General features: G+C 31.8%; 1 protein-coding gene across 2 annotated transcripts in view; it reads right to left on the bottom strand.

Annotated features, from left to right (window-relative positions):
* LOC130449933 (heat shock protein beta-1) overlaps positions 1 to 5,431 on the bottom strand; it is a 41,674-nt gene extending 36,243 nt beyond the window's left edge. The window contains exon 1 of one of the 2 annotated variants that reach the window (XM_056788039.1): positions 5,045 to 5,431. In XM_056788039.1, the coding sequence (XP_056644017.1) occupies positions 5,045 to 5,220 (176 nt within the window). In that variant the 5' untranslated portion in view covers positions 5,221 to 5,431. The remainder of the gene's footprint in view (positions 1 to 5,044) is intronic. The other variant, XM_056788040.1, reaches the window with a different exon arrangement.
* Positions 5,432 to 13,399: the final 7,968 nt, after the last annotated feature.

The raw sequence follows: 13,399 nt of genomic DNA, 5'->3' as shown, positions 1-13,399 counted from the left end.
TTTATCTCTAAAACTGAAAAATATAATATAGTTATAACGAAAACTTCGCGTTTTGGTTAATACATAATTAACTAAGCGATAAATAATGCACAATTTATTTTTTTAAATGTAGACAAATATACATACACATAAAAAAACATTTTCAAGTTTCTCAGTTGATAAAAAATGAAATTCTTGTAAATTTGTTCAAAAATTATAAATTAAACAGAAATTTTACGATTATAAAATCAAAAACTCTTAAAATCGGCATACATGAAATTTTGATGATATATATCTTTTGAACGATTAATTTAATCGCCAAAAAATAAGATACCATTTTTATAGACCAGTCAATTTGGCACAAAAATTTCTATTACAAACTTATAACAGCCATTTCTTGCAGAGTTATAAAATTCATAAAAGAAAATGATATTTTCGGAAACAATATAAGATACCTTTTTTGTACAGCATCAAATTATCTACAAAATACATTTTTCTGTACGAATTTTTTTCTAATGGACTGAGAAAAAAATAAAAAACTGCGATCTTCCAATTAAAATCAAGTGCTCAAATTTGGTGGGATTGTTTTTAAGTTGTCTATCAACTCATGTTTCCGTGTCGGTATTTTAAAAAATAGTTGACTTCTAAAAATTTGCATTTTAAATGGTAAAACTTTATATTTGAATTGTTAATACTTAAAATTGATATGAACAGCCCAAACTAGATGAGAATTATCATTTTTTCGGAAATGAAATATAAATTGCACACAACAGACACCATTTTCAACATTTTTTGGTATAATATATGATAGGTTGAAGTATTGATGTGATACCGTCAATATATTGATCGTGTGAGGCTCGTGAAGCTCGAAGTACTTGTCCACACACTCGTGTGACATTGTGGAGACCGATCACTAGGCAACATGGACGTTCAAGAAGCAGTTACTACTGCATTGTTCACTTCTCGATTTATTATAACCACTTATTCGTCATAGAAAGATAATAATTGAAACTTCATCCCACTCAAGTCTCTTGATGCACAAAAAACGACTATGATCGGAAGTTTCGCGAGGAGAGGCGAGTTTGCACGAAGTGAAGTTTGTCACTACACTATTTTATTTAATTCAACTTCATGAGGTAGTGCAGACCCTGTGCACTGGAATAAGAGAAGTTCAGGACGATTTTCAACGCCATCTCTGTTACTGGCTCACATCTAAAAGCTTACTTTTTGGTGTTTGCATTCATGCATTGAGAAATAACCAAGATTATTGAATGAACAACGTCCATCTTGCAAAGGTGTTTGACATAGTTTGTTTATTAGTTATTTGCATTTTTGTGCATTTAAAAGTTATTATTTATTGCGAATTGTGCTGTCGAGTTTACTTACTCAAAATGAGTAAACGAGTAAAGGCCTGCTGTGTACCTGGATGCAAGAATAAGCAAGCGAAAAGGTGACAGTAATATTTGCTATTTATCAACGTAAAAATATTTAAATTGAAATCAATTCCATCTACCTATATCTTATATAAACCATTTAATTGTGAAATTTAGATGGTCGGACCTGGTTGTCACCTAAATTGTAAATGAAACCAAAATATTTTACAAAATACTTGATTTAAACAGCATTTACTCAAGTTATTTTCAAATTTCCCGCGAAATTAGCATGGATATGAACCTTAGATCAAATCTTCGATTATAGAAATCTTTTTGTTAGTACGGCGCCAGTCCGAGAGATGTCGCTAGAATGGAAATTTTTATACAGAGTGGCAGATCCATCGAGTACATAATCTTTGAGGTAGTGCAATAGATTATAAGTAAGTGGTCTGCTAAGGTTTTTTTCGGACATCTGTACTCATTCAATTTCGATCGGATGAGTTAAGTACAAATATGCCATCAAAAAGAAATGCGCAGTTTTAAGAGATCGTTAATTTCAATGACTTCTTACAAGATTGTGAGACTCACATTTATGACGTGACAGCCATAAAGAAATTCGCTATTTTTCCAAAAATATTCCATCTATCTAATAAAATAGGAAATTGTGCGCAAACAAAGAAACTATTCAAAGAATTGATGGGATTCTACCGTTCCTAATACGGTTTATAACAACTAATTATTTTCTAAATTTGGTACAAATAATGTAATTCACTTAAAAGAAACATAATATACCATAGAGACGTTGTGGAAAAATATTATGTGTCCCATAAATTTTGTCAGAAAATAAACTTTCTTATACGAACAATTGATAAACGAAAAAATACTAGAAACTGTTTTAATTACATAAATAATAGTTTCTTCTAAATCTAAAATTTAAAAAAACAAGTGTATTAAACTGTAGGTTCAGATCAAGTAGATCTAACCCAATGTTTTCCAACGTGGGGCCCACACTCCACAGGACAATAGTTTAATCCTTTCACTCGGGGTCATTAAAATGCAATGCTAGATTTCGGTGCCAAATTTAACTATTAGCTATAATCTGGCTTCACGAGACCAAAATATCAACTGAGTGTTTGGCGTCGTCAAGACTTCTCTGTGGCAGACAACAGGCTCCGTGGGAAACCACGGACTATCGCTGTAGTACTTCACAGCTTACAGTTGGTGTTAAGTGGTTTGGTTATTGATCGCGAAGACCGGTTGTTGAAATTCAAAGAGGTGGCTCAACTAAACTATTGGTTAGACAATCGTGAAACCCAAATTTAACATAAAAAACTGTTTACGAAACGTTCAAGTGTCGAAGTTCGAGAATAGTTGACGCAGTGGAAGAAACGCATCGACCTGAAATCTATTATTAATTTAAGGGGACTAATTTTGATGCCTGACGTCCAGTGGTTATCAAAGTATATCACAATTGTCTCATTCCATCGAACATTCGATGGTTGAAGATGGAGTGCATTCTTCAAAAAGGCGTCTTGGAAGTCTTCTACAAGTTAACCTCTCAGGATTAATATTTAACATCACCACCTTTGAATTCCGTCCGTTTAAAGATAACTTAAAGAGCCTCATGATAAATTAAACTTCATCTTCTATGAGTTTTGATCTACATTACCGTTAATTGGTTGGTTAAACTTCGGAAAAAAGTTTTTACAGGATTTGCATAACTCAGATTTTGATACATAAATTATATAACGACTTTACCTAACCTTGAATTGCACAAACTTCAATTTCAAAAACAAAAAAGGTTTACAAAATTCAACAAAACTACTATTTATGTCTACTGACATTTTGAAAATTGTTTTTTGTTTCATATAGATTTAATATTTTATCAAAAAACAATTCTAGTTAATTATTGTAAGTAATTTTTAATTTTTTTATACTACATGATACTTTCGAGTACATTTATAGTCACCGATGATGGATACATTGAGAGTTCGGAATATATATTGCCACAACCCCACAACAATAACATTTATAACCTAGTTGGCAAATGCTTCCTTTGTCCATTAAACTGAAAACTAGCTAGACTGAAAACTGCAGATGAAATATTAATGTAGGAACGATATGACAATTATCTAAGCATTATCGAATGATCTAACCTAACCTAAGCTATGAAAACTCAACGACTGAATCAAACCTAACCTCAAATTGGACCTTATTTCAATTTAAAAAAAAATAAATCTACAAAATTCTACATACATACATAATATTTAGGTCTACTGTTTTTTTGATGCATATGAATTTAATATTTTATTAACAAATTAAGATAACTCAATTTTTGGTTAATTAAAGTTAATAATTCATATAAAGTCTGGTATTTTATTGCCACAACCCCACAACAATCACATTTATAACCTATTTGGCAAAGAATTCCTTTGACTATTAAACTGAAAACTATAAATATATTAATAATAATTTAGGAAATACCTATATGATAATTTCTAGCTATCTGAGAATGATTTTGATATCTAGCTAAACAGTTCGCAAAAATCTGTTACTGATTGTTTGTGACTCCTGAGAGAACAAACCTAAAAACGCAGTTTTGGAGCCTTGCAGCTTGGCCTTAACAAGCCTATTTATAAAGGATAATTTGATGGCGTGATTAGAGAGATAAAATAACGAATTTGAAACTGAATTATTTCTTAACATTTACAAATTCTACTTGTACTATTTCCCAAATCTATGTATTTAATAAATTTAAGTCAAAATCGGTAATTGGGGCAGTCATTTTTACATTTTTTGAGGCGTTATACACATCAATATTAAAAAAGTTTCTTTCGGTCTAAATTAAATTTGTAAACTTTCAAAAGAAATTTGTTATGAATTTCTGAAACGCCATGAAGTTGTCATTTTTCCCGGACGTAAAAGCAAAGTAATCAAGTGATGTTTTAGAAGAAAAATATGAAAGTTCTTCACAAATTTTAATGTGGCAATCAACTGTTCTCTAGAGACTATTATCTTTTATGGTGAGAGTTACTCAATAAAAGTTTGAGAAGCACTGTTACAGAACTGGGTATTACGTTAAAAAAAGTACAGACAAAATTCATTTTCGAACCTATAATCATCGCCTAATAAGGCGTAGGTGATAATTATTTTTCAATTATGTATCAATAAATCAAATTCTGGTTTCGCCGTTAAGGAAACTCACTTAACCGCTTTATAATTAAAATTCGTTTTTAATCACGATAATTAACAACATAACCTCAATCTTTTTAAATTCTAATTTGAATGAATCCAAAAATAAAGCAGATTATTTTCTGTTACTTTTATTTGAAATGAATTTGTGAAAATTTTTTCACGTAAGATTTTACGTGCTACTTCAGATTTACAGAAATAAAAATTGTACTATATCTGCATCTGGCATTTAAAAACTATATTTAGAAAGTTAATGACTACATATCTTTACTAGAAATATATTATTAATTACATATGGTATATAAACTATATTCTAGTACTGATTTCGATAAATTTTAAAGTAGCAAACTTACTTTTCTAACAAAAATCAACAAAATATTTAGTTCTTATAGAGGTTTAAATCTTTGTTTGTAAAGAACTTTAAATCAATATTCACTTCACTTCGGTAAATAGCCGATTTATTTTGACAAAAAAAATACAATATTCATTCAAATATTTACCTGGTGGTACTTCTGAAAAAATTATTGGCCTCCCGGCTTGTCAGTTCCGATCTGAATTTGTTCATTTCTTCTTCCATTTTTCTCATCTCGGCGTCGAATCTTTCCCTGATACTGCTAAATTCCGTATCGATAACACTGAAGTCGCCCATTTTGATGGGAATGTTGCGGTTTGCCATTGTGATTTTTTTAAAAAAACTGCACTTACGGTCACTACACGAAAAGCGTTGATCACTCTTTAGTTTGACGGTGCGTTGTTACTTCTGATAAAGCACTAAATTACACTAGCGCTCAGAACCGGGGATGGATGGTTTTAAATAGAATTGTGAGGGGTACAGACAAGTCTTGCGCAACTCTTTTACTCCTCTGCCCACCGCCTCTGCGATCCGCGGATACCGAACAGCGTGTTGACGACAAGCATGTTAGCGACGTTGCCAAAGCTTACCTTATTTCCAAGTTTTCAAGATACACAACAATAGTTCTCATTCATATTAAACTTACTTTAGACTGGTACAAGATTATAAGTTCTTCATCAAGGTGTTTATTAGTTAAACGCCTATTCATACGAACAATTTTGCATATTTTATTTGATAAAAAATCTTATATTTTATCAAATATAAATGCATTTCAATACTGAAATCGGTTTATCACTATTCAATTTATTATCAGAATTCATACATCAAAGAAAGAGAGATTCGTTGGATGATTTTTAGGTAAGATGAGGGAATTTTTTTTGGAGGAAGGTTTGTTGGAGTTGTTCCTGATATAGGAGTTGCTCCTCTGCAGGGCTGAGGTTGTTGTAGTTGCGTGGGGTTGTGGTGGTTACGTGGGGTAGTGCTGTCCTGGCGGAAAGGAGGAAAAGCGAACGAACATTGGCAAGAAGAAGAATAATTCATGGGTCTTTTCTGAAATTAGACAACAATGTAATATAAACGTCGACGTAGATATCTGTGGGTTGTTATATGTATAACTATTTTTGGTATTTTGACATTTTCCTTCTGTCGACGGTTGAGGAAATAAATTTAATTAGAATTGACTAACATAACAAAGTCTTAGAAATCGATATTACCTACGTTTATGTTGTTTTGGCATGTGATTCGTGATACGAAAAATGCGAAATGAGTCAATATTTATGTTTCTATGGAAATTTACAAAATAGAGAGGTAGAAAATGATTCAAAACGCATGAAGCCAAGTTTGTTACTTTTTTTGGATATGAAAATGATCCATTACCTTCCGTGTTCGTTACATGTGTCATTAGAAAAACTCACTTCCAAATCCAAAGAAATATACGAGGGGATTCTCTAAGTTTTAATTTTGACGTTTTAATACAATTAATTTGAGTTATGTGATTTTCGGATAATCCCAATCCATCTAAATGGTTCAATCTTTCGGAATGACCTCGTATATGAAAGCCTATTTATACGAAAAATTCATTCAAATAACAGAAAATCGAAATAGAGATTTATTTCGACATATTAGGCCTAGCTGAAGAAATATACTTCCGATATTAATATTTTTAAAAAGCCAGCTACATCCTAATCGTTATATTCACAAATAGCTGGCAATAATTCATTCCCAAAGTACTGTTGAATTGTATCGAATTTTTCCGGTATATGTTTAACAAGCATATATTTTAAATATACTATAAAATATGAATGTTTCAAAAAATCTAAGGAGTAATTTATAGTTTTACGATAACTTTTATATTTAAAACGCAAGCCGAAAACCTAAGCTGTAAAGAATTAAGAAAAATTCTATATTTGTCATAGTTATTAAAATCCTACACCGCCATCTATGTGACGAATGGATAATTCAACATGCTTGTATTTACAGACGTATCGAATAGATGGCGTAGCAATACCATAAAACTTATTTATTGTAAAATAAAGTTCAATATATATTGCGAAAATGGAATTTTGTAAAAAATTATATTATTTGTATTATTAACATTTTTTCAACTATTATTTCAATATCATTTATCATTTCGGTTAACAACCATAACTAAAAGATTAAGAGAGGTTCGTTGGTTTTTTTGGACGGGTTAAGGAAATTATTCATGTTGAGGAAGGGATTTATTGGGTTCCGCCCTGATATAAGAAATACTCCTCCGCAGGGAACAAAAGGTTAACAGAAACTATTGCATTTATATTCTATTTGTAGTCAAATTAAGGGCGGAGCGTTTGAAAAAACACTTACAGGGTGGTATATACTATAATTTTACTCGATTCATAAGATCATTCGGTTCATTGGCGTGGACCTAAAGGTTTTAAAAGTTCTGCAGGTGAAATATTTCCATGTTTCAACTGATATTACATAATATATTCAATTTGGTAGATGATATGTATATAGTTCAGGTTGTCACGTAGATCGCTAACCATGGGATCTATTGTGTCCCCTTTCCTTGCTTTGACGTGGTGATCCTCGGTGATTAAAGCTGATCTATTATTCCCACTTCTCTCAGAAAGTTTAGAATGTAAGGTGGTTCCAGCTGCCAGAGAACCTCGTCTTCTTTGGCGCATTCTCCCAGGTGTAATGGTTTGGAGCTTCGTAGTTTATTTGACTGCACAATTTTCCTGTTTCAAGCCCTGTAGATTGTTCCAGTAACTGGTTTCATCCCTATCTACCTTTTTTTCCATTGTTTTGTAGCCAAATCTACTAAAGAGTTCATGTCCCATAAAAAGCTTCAGATCGGTATATCCCTGTTGTATCCTTTTCAGAACATTCTGAATGAAGTTTTTTTGCCACGCTTTCCATTACTATATTGGAGAGGTGGAAGATTTAGATCGCCGTGTAAACTCATAGCAAGATCTTTGGGGTATGGTTCCAATTCTTTCCTGCGAAATTTCTGCATACTATCAATGCTTTTATGGCTTTAGTAGTTGTCTCTCATCCATGTTTATTCCACAGGTTTTACTACCTAGTGTAAATTCCAGATTTCCCCTTTCCATTCAATGTACTGTCAATCTGTGGTGGTGTGCTTGAGATTGAATTTATTCTTTCTAATGAAGATAACTAGGTAGATCTTGGTTGGTTTGACATTTGGTCCCACTGATCGACACAACCTTCTTGTATAGTTAAGTTCTCTTTGTACTAGGCCACAGAGTGTATTTTGGAAGATCCTCCTTGCATTCGTCTACTATTAAACTCTACATAAATGGCGATGCAACTCTCCCTTGTGGACATCCTCTGTTTTGCAAAAATAGAAATGGTGTTTTGCCCTACTTCAATTACTGCTGTTCTTGTAGATAGTAGTTGTGGCATCCATCTGGAAGTTGTCCTATCTACTCCTCTCGCATAGAATTCTTTTTTTGACAGCCTCATGTAGAGTACTGTTAAAGGAGCCTAGAAATGCACAAACTACGTTTTCTTTATTTGTCAGAGCATTCTAAATTTTGTTTATTAATCATACCAATGCGTGCAGTCTCTGCAGGTTTGCGTATTGACACGGATGGAGTAGTTTCCCCATCAGAATCTCTATAATGCAGTTATGGATAGTTCTTTTCATCGTTTTAAGTAAAAACTATGTCAGGCTGATTGGTCTGAAGAACTTCGGATGTGTGGTGTGTTCTTCTTCTGGGATGTATGGTATCTTTCTTTTCGTCTTTTGGTATGAAGGTTATAGAGCTCTGTTATATATCCCAGTTCTAAACCATTTCGACTGAGGTGGATCAAGTGTGACAGTAATTCTTTCTGTCTATTTTGGAAAGGTGTTGGGAAGATCCCAACCACTCCTGGCGACTCGAACGGTTGAAAGGTGTTCATAGTTCGTTTTATAATGTCACTGTTGCAAGCGTGCTTACTTCATTGTAAATAACGCGATTATTTTGTACAATAACAGGCGTAGATTTACTTTTTCCATTTCGGCAATGAATCGTTGCATATTTTGAGTCATTACCTCCAACTCAACACCTTTATTTTTAATTACACTATTGATGAAATGAAATTAACTAACACTGAACTCTGAAAACTGTCTTTTCACAAGATGCGAGTTGTACGAACACTTGATAAGGACTAATACGCTCTGTTATATCTTACCATAAGTTAACCATACTTTAGGCTTCTCTCTACGGTTCAAGTACTTCCCTACATTCCATTTCATAGTCATAGCCAAATTTTGTGCATATTTCTTGCCTTTTATATAAGACATTACGTATTAGTAATCGCCACAGTTGTATAAAGTCATTCCACTTCAATTTTATAGTTGATTTATCGATAATTTATGACATCTGAATGTCTATTAGATTATATAAAATTTTTTGTTTAATGGTGAATGTGGTTTGACGAAACAGTAATTATTTTAAGTAGATAACACGCTACGTTGATTATATTGTTAATTTCTGGCAATTTTATGATGTGATCTGTCAAAATTTCACACAAATCTGAAAGATAGATTGATACCATTTTCGTTGTAAATATGGATTTTAGTTTTAATCAAACATTATTTGTTAATTGAAAAAACAAATGAAAAGACCGAGAAAAAGTTTTTTCCACGCATGGAATGGATCTTTATAAAAAGTAATCTAACGGTGCAAGGTCTGGACTACATACTGGATGTGGTAGGAGTTTAATACCACCAAGTGCTCTGATCTCATTCCGCGTAACAATCCGGTCTTGTTGTAATAGAACTAAACCTGGATGAAACCTCATCAATTCGTATATACATCTCGGTATTGATAGCTCGACCATCTGGAACGATTTCAAATACAATAAACCTTTGGAAGCTTACCAGATACATAACAAAACTTTCAGCTCGAATCAATCTCTGTTTGCAGCAGGTTATGGTAATTGTTCTTTATCGAACTGTCGATTTTCCATTATTTGGGATGGTTAGATAAATCCATATTTGATGGCAAGTAATAATGCGTCTAATAAAACGATAATCTTTTGGCAGGACCAGAAACCTCTACTCAAAGTTTGCTTGAAACTCAGTTAATTCGTGTGGAACTATTCGACAATTTTTAAATTCCTTTCGCTAATCAACTGTTTTTTTTTCCTTAAATTTCACATATTTTGAATGTTTGTCGTACCAATTCCCATATTTACATATTTATCGTACTCTATACAGTACAGTCAAGCAAACCAACTCGCAATTTTAAAGACCTTCATGGACTAGTTTGAAATTTTGACAGAAGCTAAAAAATTATACAATAACAAACCTGATTTGGTGCCAATGTATGCTTCTACTCCAGGAGTGAATGCCACCCTTTCTCGGGGGGTGGAAATTTCAAAATAACACCAGGAATCGATAGAGAATTAAATTTTATGAAGAAAATGTGGGATGAAGTTTTTTATTTAACTCAATAATTTTTGAGATATTCACGATTGAAAATTAAAAAAAAACACGTTTTTCAACATTTTTTCACGAAAAACTTGAAAATTACGCATTTTCTGGGAAAAATTATTCTTATCAAAATTTAAGCTTATAAAGAAACAAAGAAATTAGTCAGTTTAAATTTAATTTTTTCTTTTTTGTAAATTTATGAAGGGGTTTGAGCTCAAATAACGGAAGAACGATCAATTTTTCATAAAAAATTGTAATATACATTTTTAAAGTACTTTTTCAGACCTTTAAAATGAGCTTTCATAAAACTGTCTAGAATGAAAATTAAACGAGTTATTATGAAAATAAGTTAAGTAACTCGAATTTGAAAAAAAATGTCGGTAAATTTGACACCACGCGCGGCAACATTAAAATTAATCGTAGTCCATGCAAAATTATCTTTGTTTAAGCCCTAACAACAACGTTCCAAAAGTTTAATTGGTTTGGAACACGGATATTTTGAAAAAAGTTGTTTTTTTTTCGATTTTATAAAAAAACGTTATTTTTTCAAAATATATCAAAAACTATTGGATCAATGAAAGAACTTTTTTGTAAATAAAATTTAGCATTTATTTTACTGAACATTTTGCTTTTTTTAAATCTCACGTAACTTGAAAATTAAACGAGATAAAAGCGTTTAAAGATTTCAATGCTAAGGGAGAGTCTTTTTTACTATTTAACATCAAAATTCTTTGAAAAAAAGTGCCTAGAAAGGTTGCAACTATCATGGTTTTGTAGCTTATGAAATTCCCTACAAAATGATGTATGAATGGATGCAAAAAGCTTAAAGGGAAGCCGATATATTATTAAAAAAATGCTCTAAATGAACATATCAAAAGAGTTTATTTGCAAATCCAAATTTGGCTGAGTAACAAAACTCTCAATTTCACTGATTGGGGATGGACAAAAATGAATTGCACCTTGGTAGCAAACAAAATGACGGATCCTCCTGGACCAGATGAGCTAATTAAAATGATATTTCGCTGCTCAATCAATTTCGTTTCTCAACTACTCTAGTATTGAAAATTAATGAACTATACATCTTTTAATCAAACACGCGGTATATTTTTTCTGTATTTTATTGCTCACGAGACATTCTGTACTTGCTGTTTGTTTTTTAGTGTGAATAAACGCTATCGATTCAACACAAATAAATAAATCAAATACTAAATAAACTTTTGCTTACAATAAAAACGTTTGTTATGATTTTGGGTCAGCAAAATTTATAAAGTTTGACCTTGACTGCTGGCCACTCGTTTTGGTAACCTCGATATGAATCAAATACCTGCATGAAGAAACAAAATAATTGTTCAACATTCGATAAATATTTCTAATTACTTTTTGTTAAAAATTAATTTGTGGATTTTATCTTCGTTATGCCACTGGTATTTTTTATGTACAAGTTTATTGATATTTACTACACATTTCATGAGATCGTGATAAAAAGTATTGAAAAATACAAGGTATTTATAAATTCATGCGACAAAATTCGGGAGGTGATAGCTCGTATTAAATTAAGTCAGTCTACCCCTTTCCCAACCCTTACCCTTGAAAAGTGGTGACTAAAATCGAGACTAAAGCCAAGCAACCACTTCCTGAATTAAGTTTCATAGATTTAGAAACACCCGAGATGCACTAAAATAAGATTTTGATGTGAAAACTATTTGTAAGACACTCTAAATTGGGTCAAATGTTCATGATAATAAGAATAACGATGATAATGAAAATAAAAAATATTGTTTACTAGAAAAAGTGTGGCGGAAGAAAACAAATTTAGCATTTAAAATTGAAATAGTATATTACATAACGAGTTTGGAAAGTCATACATTTCGCACTAGTTACAGTTTTGCACGAGCCGCGTAACGAAACGGGTGTGAAATACACTTTCCCACGAGTTGTGTACACTATTTTTCCTACGACCACGTAAAAAATTCTTCAAAAAAACTTATTTTTCAAATAAGAAAGTCGATTAAACAATAACACACATGTGTTGAAAAATATATAAACACGAGTGCTGAAAAGTTAAAAAACCCTACAAAATATCCATTAAATTTTCATTTAACTACTTTATACATTACCCGGTAATAGTAATAACACTCAATTTTAACGTTTAAATTATCTTGCAGACACTAGTATTATGTATTTGAACACAAATCACAACAAACTTTCAAATTTTATTGTAAACACTAATATAACCTCAAAAAATCATATTGTCTACTTCTTCAGTCTTTTTAAATTTGGCCTTTTGCCTTTCGGCACCCAGCCAAATTCATATTGTATTCGCGTATTCCCTCAATTGTTCTATACCATATATTATAACACAAGAAAAAGAAGCATTCCAATGCATGTATGTTTTCTTATTTTTTAGTAAATGTGTGAAATAAGCTACTTTCAAAAATGGGTGTGCAATCTATCATTTTCATAAGTGGTCGAAGGAAAAATACGTATTTTGATTATACTTTAAATCTAAAAAACTTATAGAATAACTGTTCTTAAAGAATGAAAGTTCATTAAATTATCTGCAAAAATGATCTTTTGCCTTTTTTGTGTACAATCACTTGTTTTCTCACAAAACGCAATTGAAAGCCTTCTTATTACCCGCCACTGCAAAAAAATCTAAATTCGAAAATTTTCCCAGTTGATTTAGTCTATTGAATAAAAAAATGAAAGATATTCAAATTTATATTTTATTTTGAAATTTTTCCAATATCAGAACCAGACCCAAAATGTCTCTCTCCCCACTTGAACAGCATCCCAACGAACCTCTCCCCTTGGGACCCCCCAAAAGCATCTTGCTCAACATGTAATTTTATAAAATAAAAATATGCTTCGTCCATCAACAACAATATAATGTTTTAGTTACTATACAATACAGGGCATACCGATTACCAATAGACTGAGAATTGCATCAGAAATCTATTATTTTTTCCTTTACTTCTAGCGTACGCCAATGACTCGTTGCTACTTCGCATAGAGTCTAAAAAAGTTGATAATCTACCAAATATGATCGAACACCTGGAAAGCTCTAGAACTATC

Source organism: Diorhabda sublineata, chromosome 10 (genome assembly GCF_026230105.1).
Source record: "Diorhabda sublineata isolate icDioSubl1.1 chromosome 10, icDioSubl1.1, whole genome shotgun sequence".
Classification (NCBI taxonomy): Eukaryota; Metazoa; Arthropoda; class Insecta; order Coleoptera; family Chrysomelidae; genus Diorhabda; species Diorhabda sublineata.
This window is presented reverse-complemented; position numbering and strand designations above follow the sequence as displayed.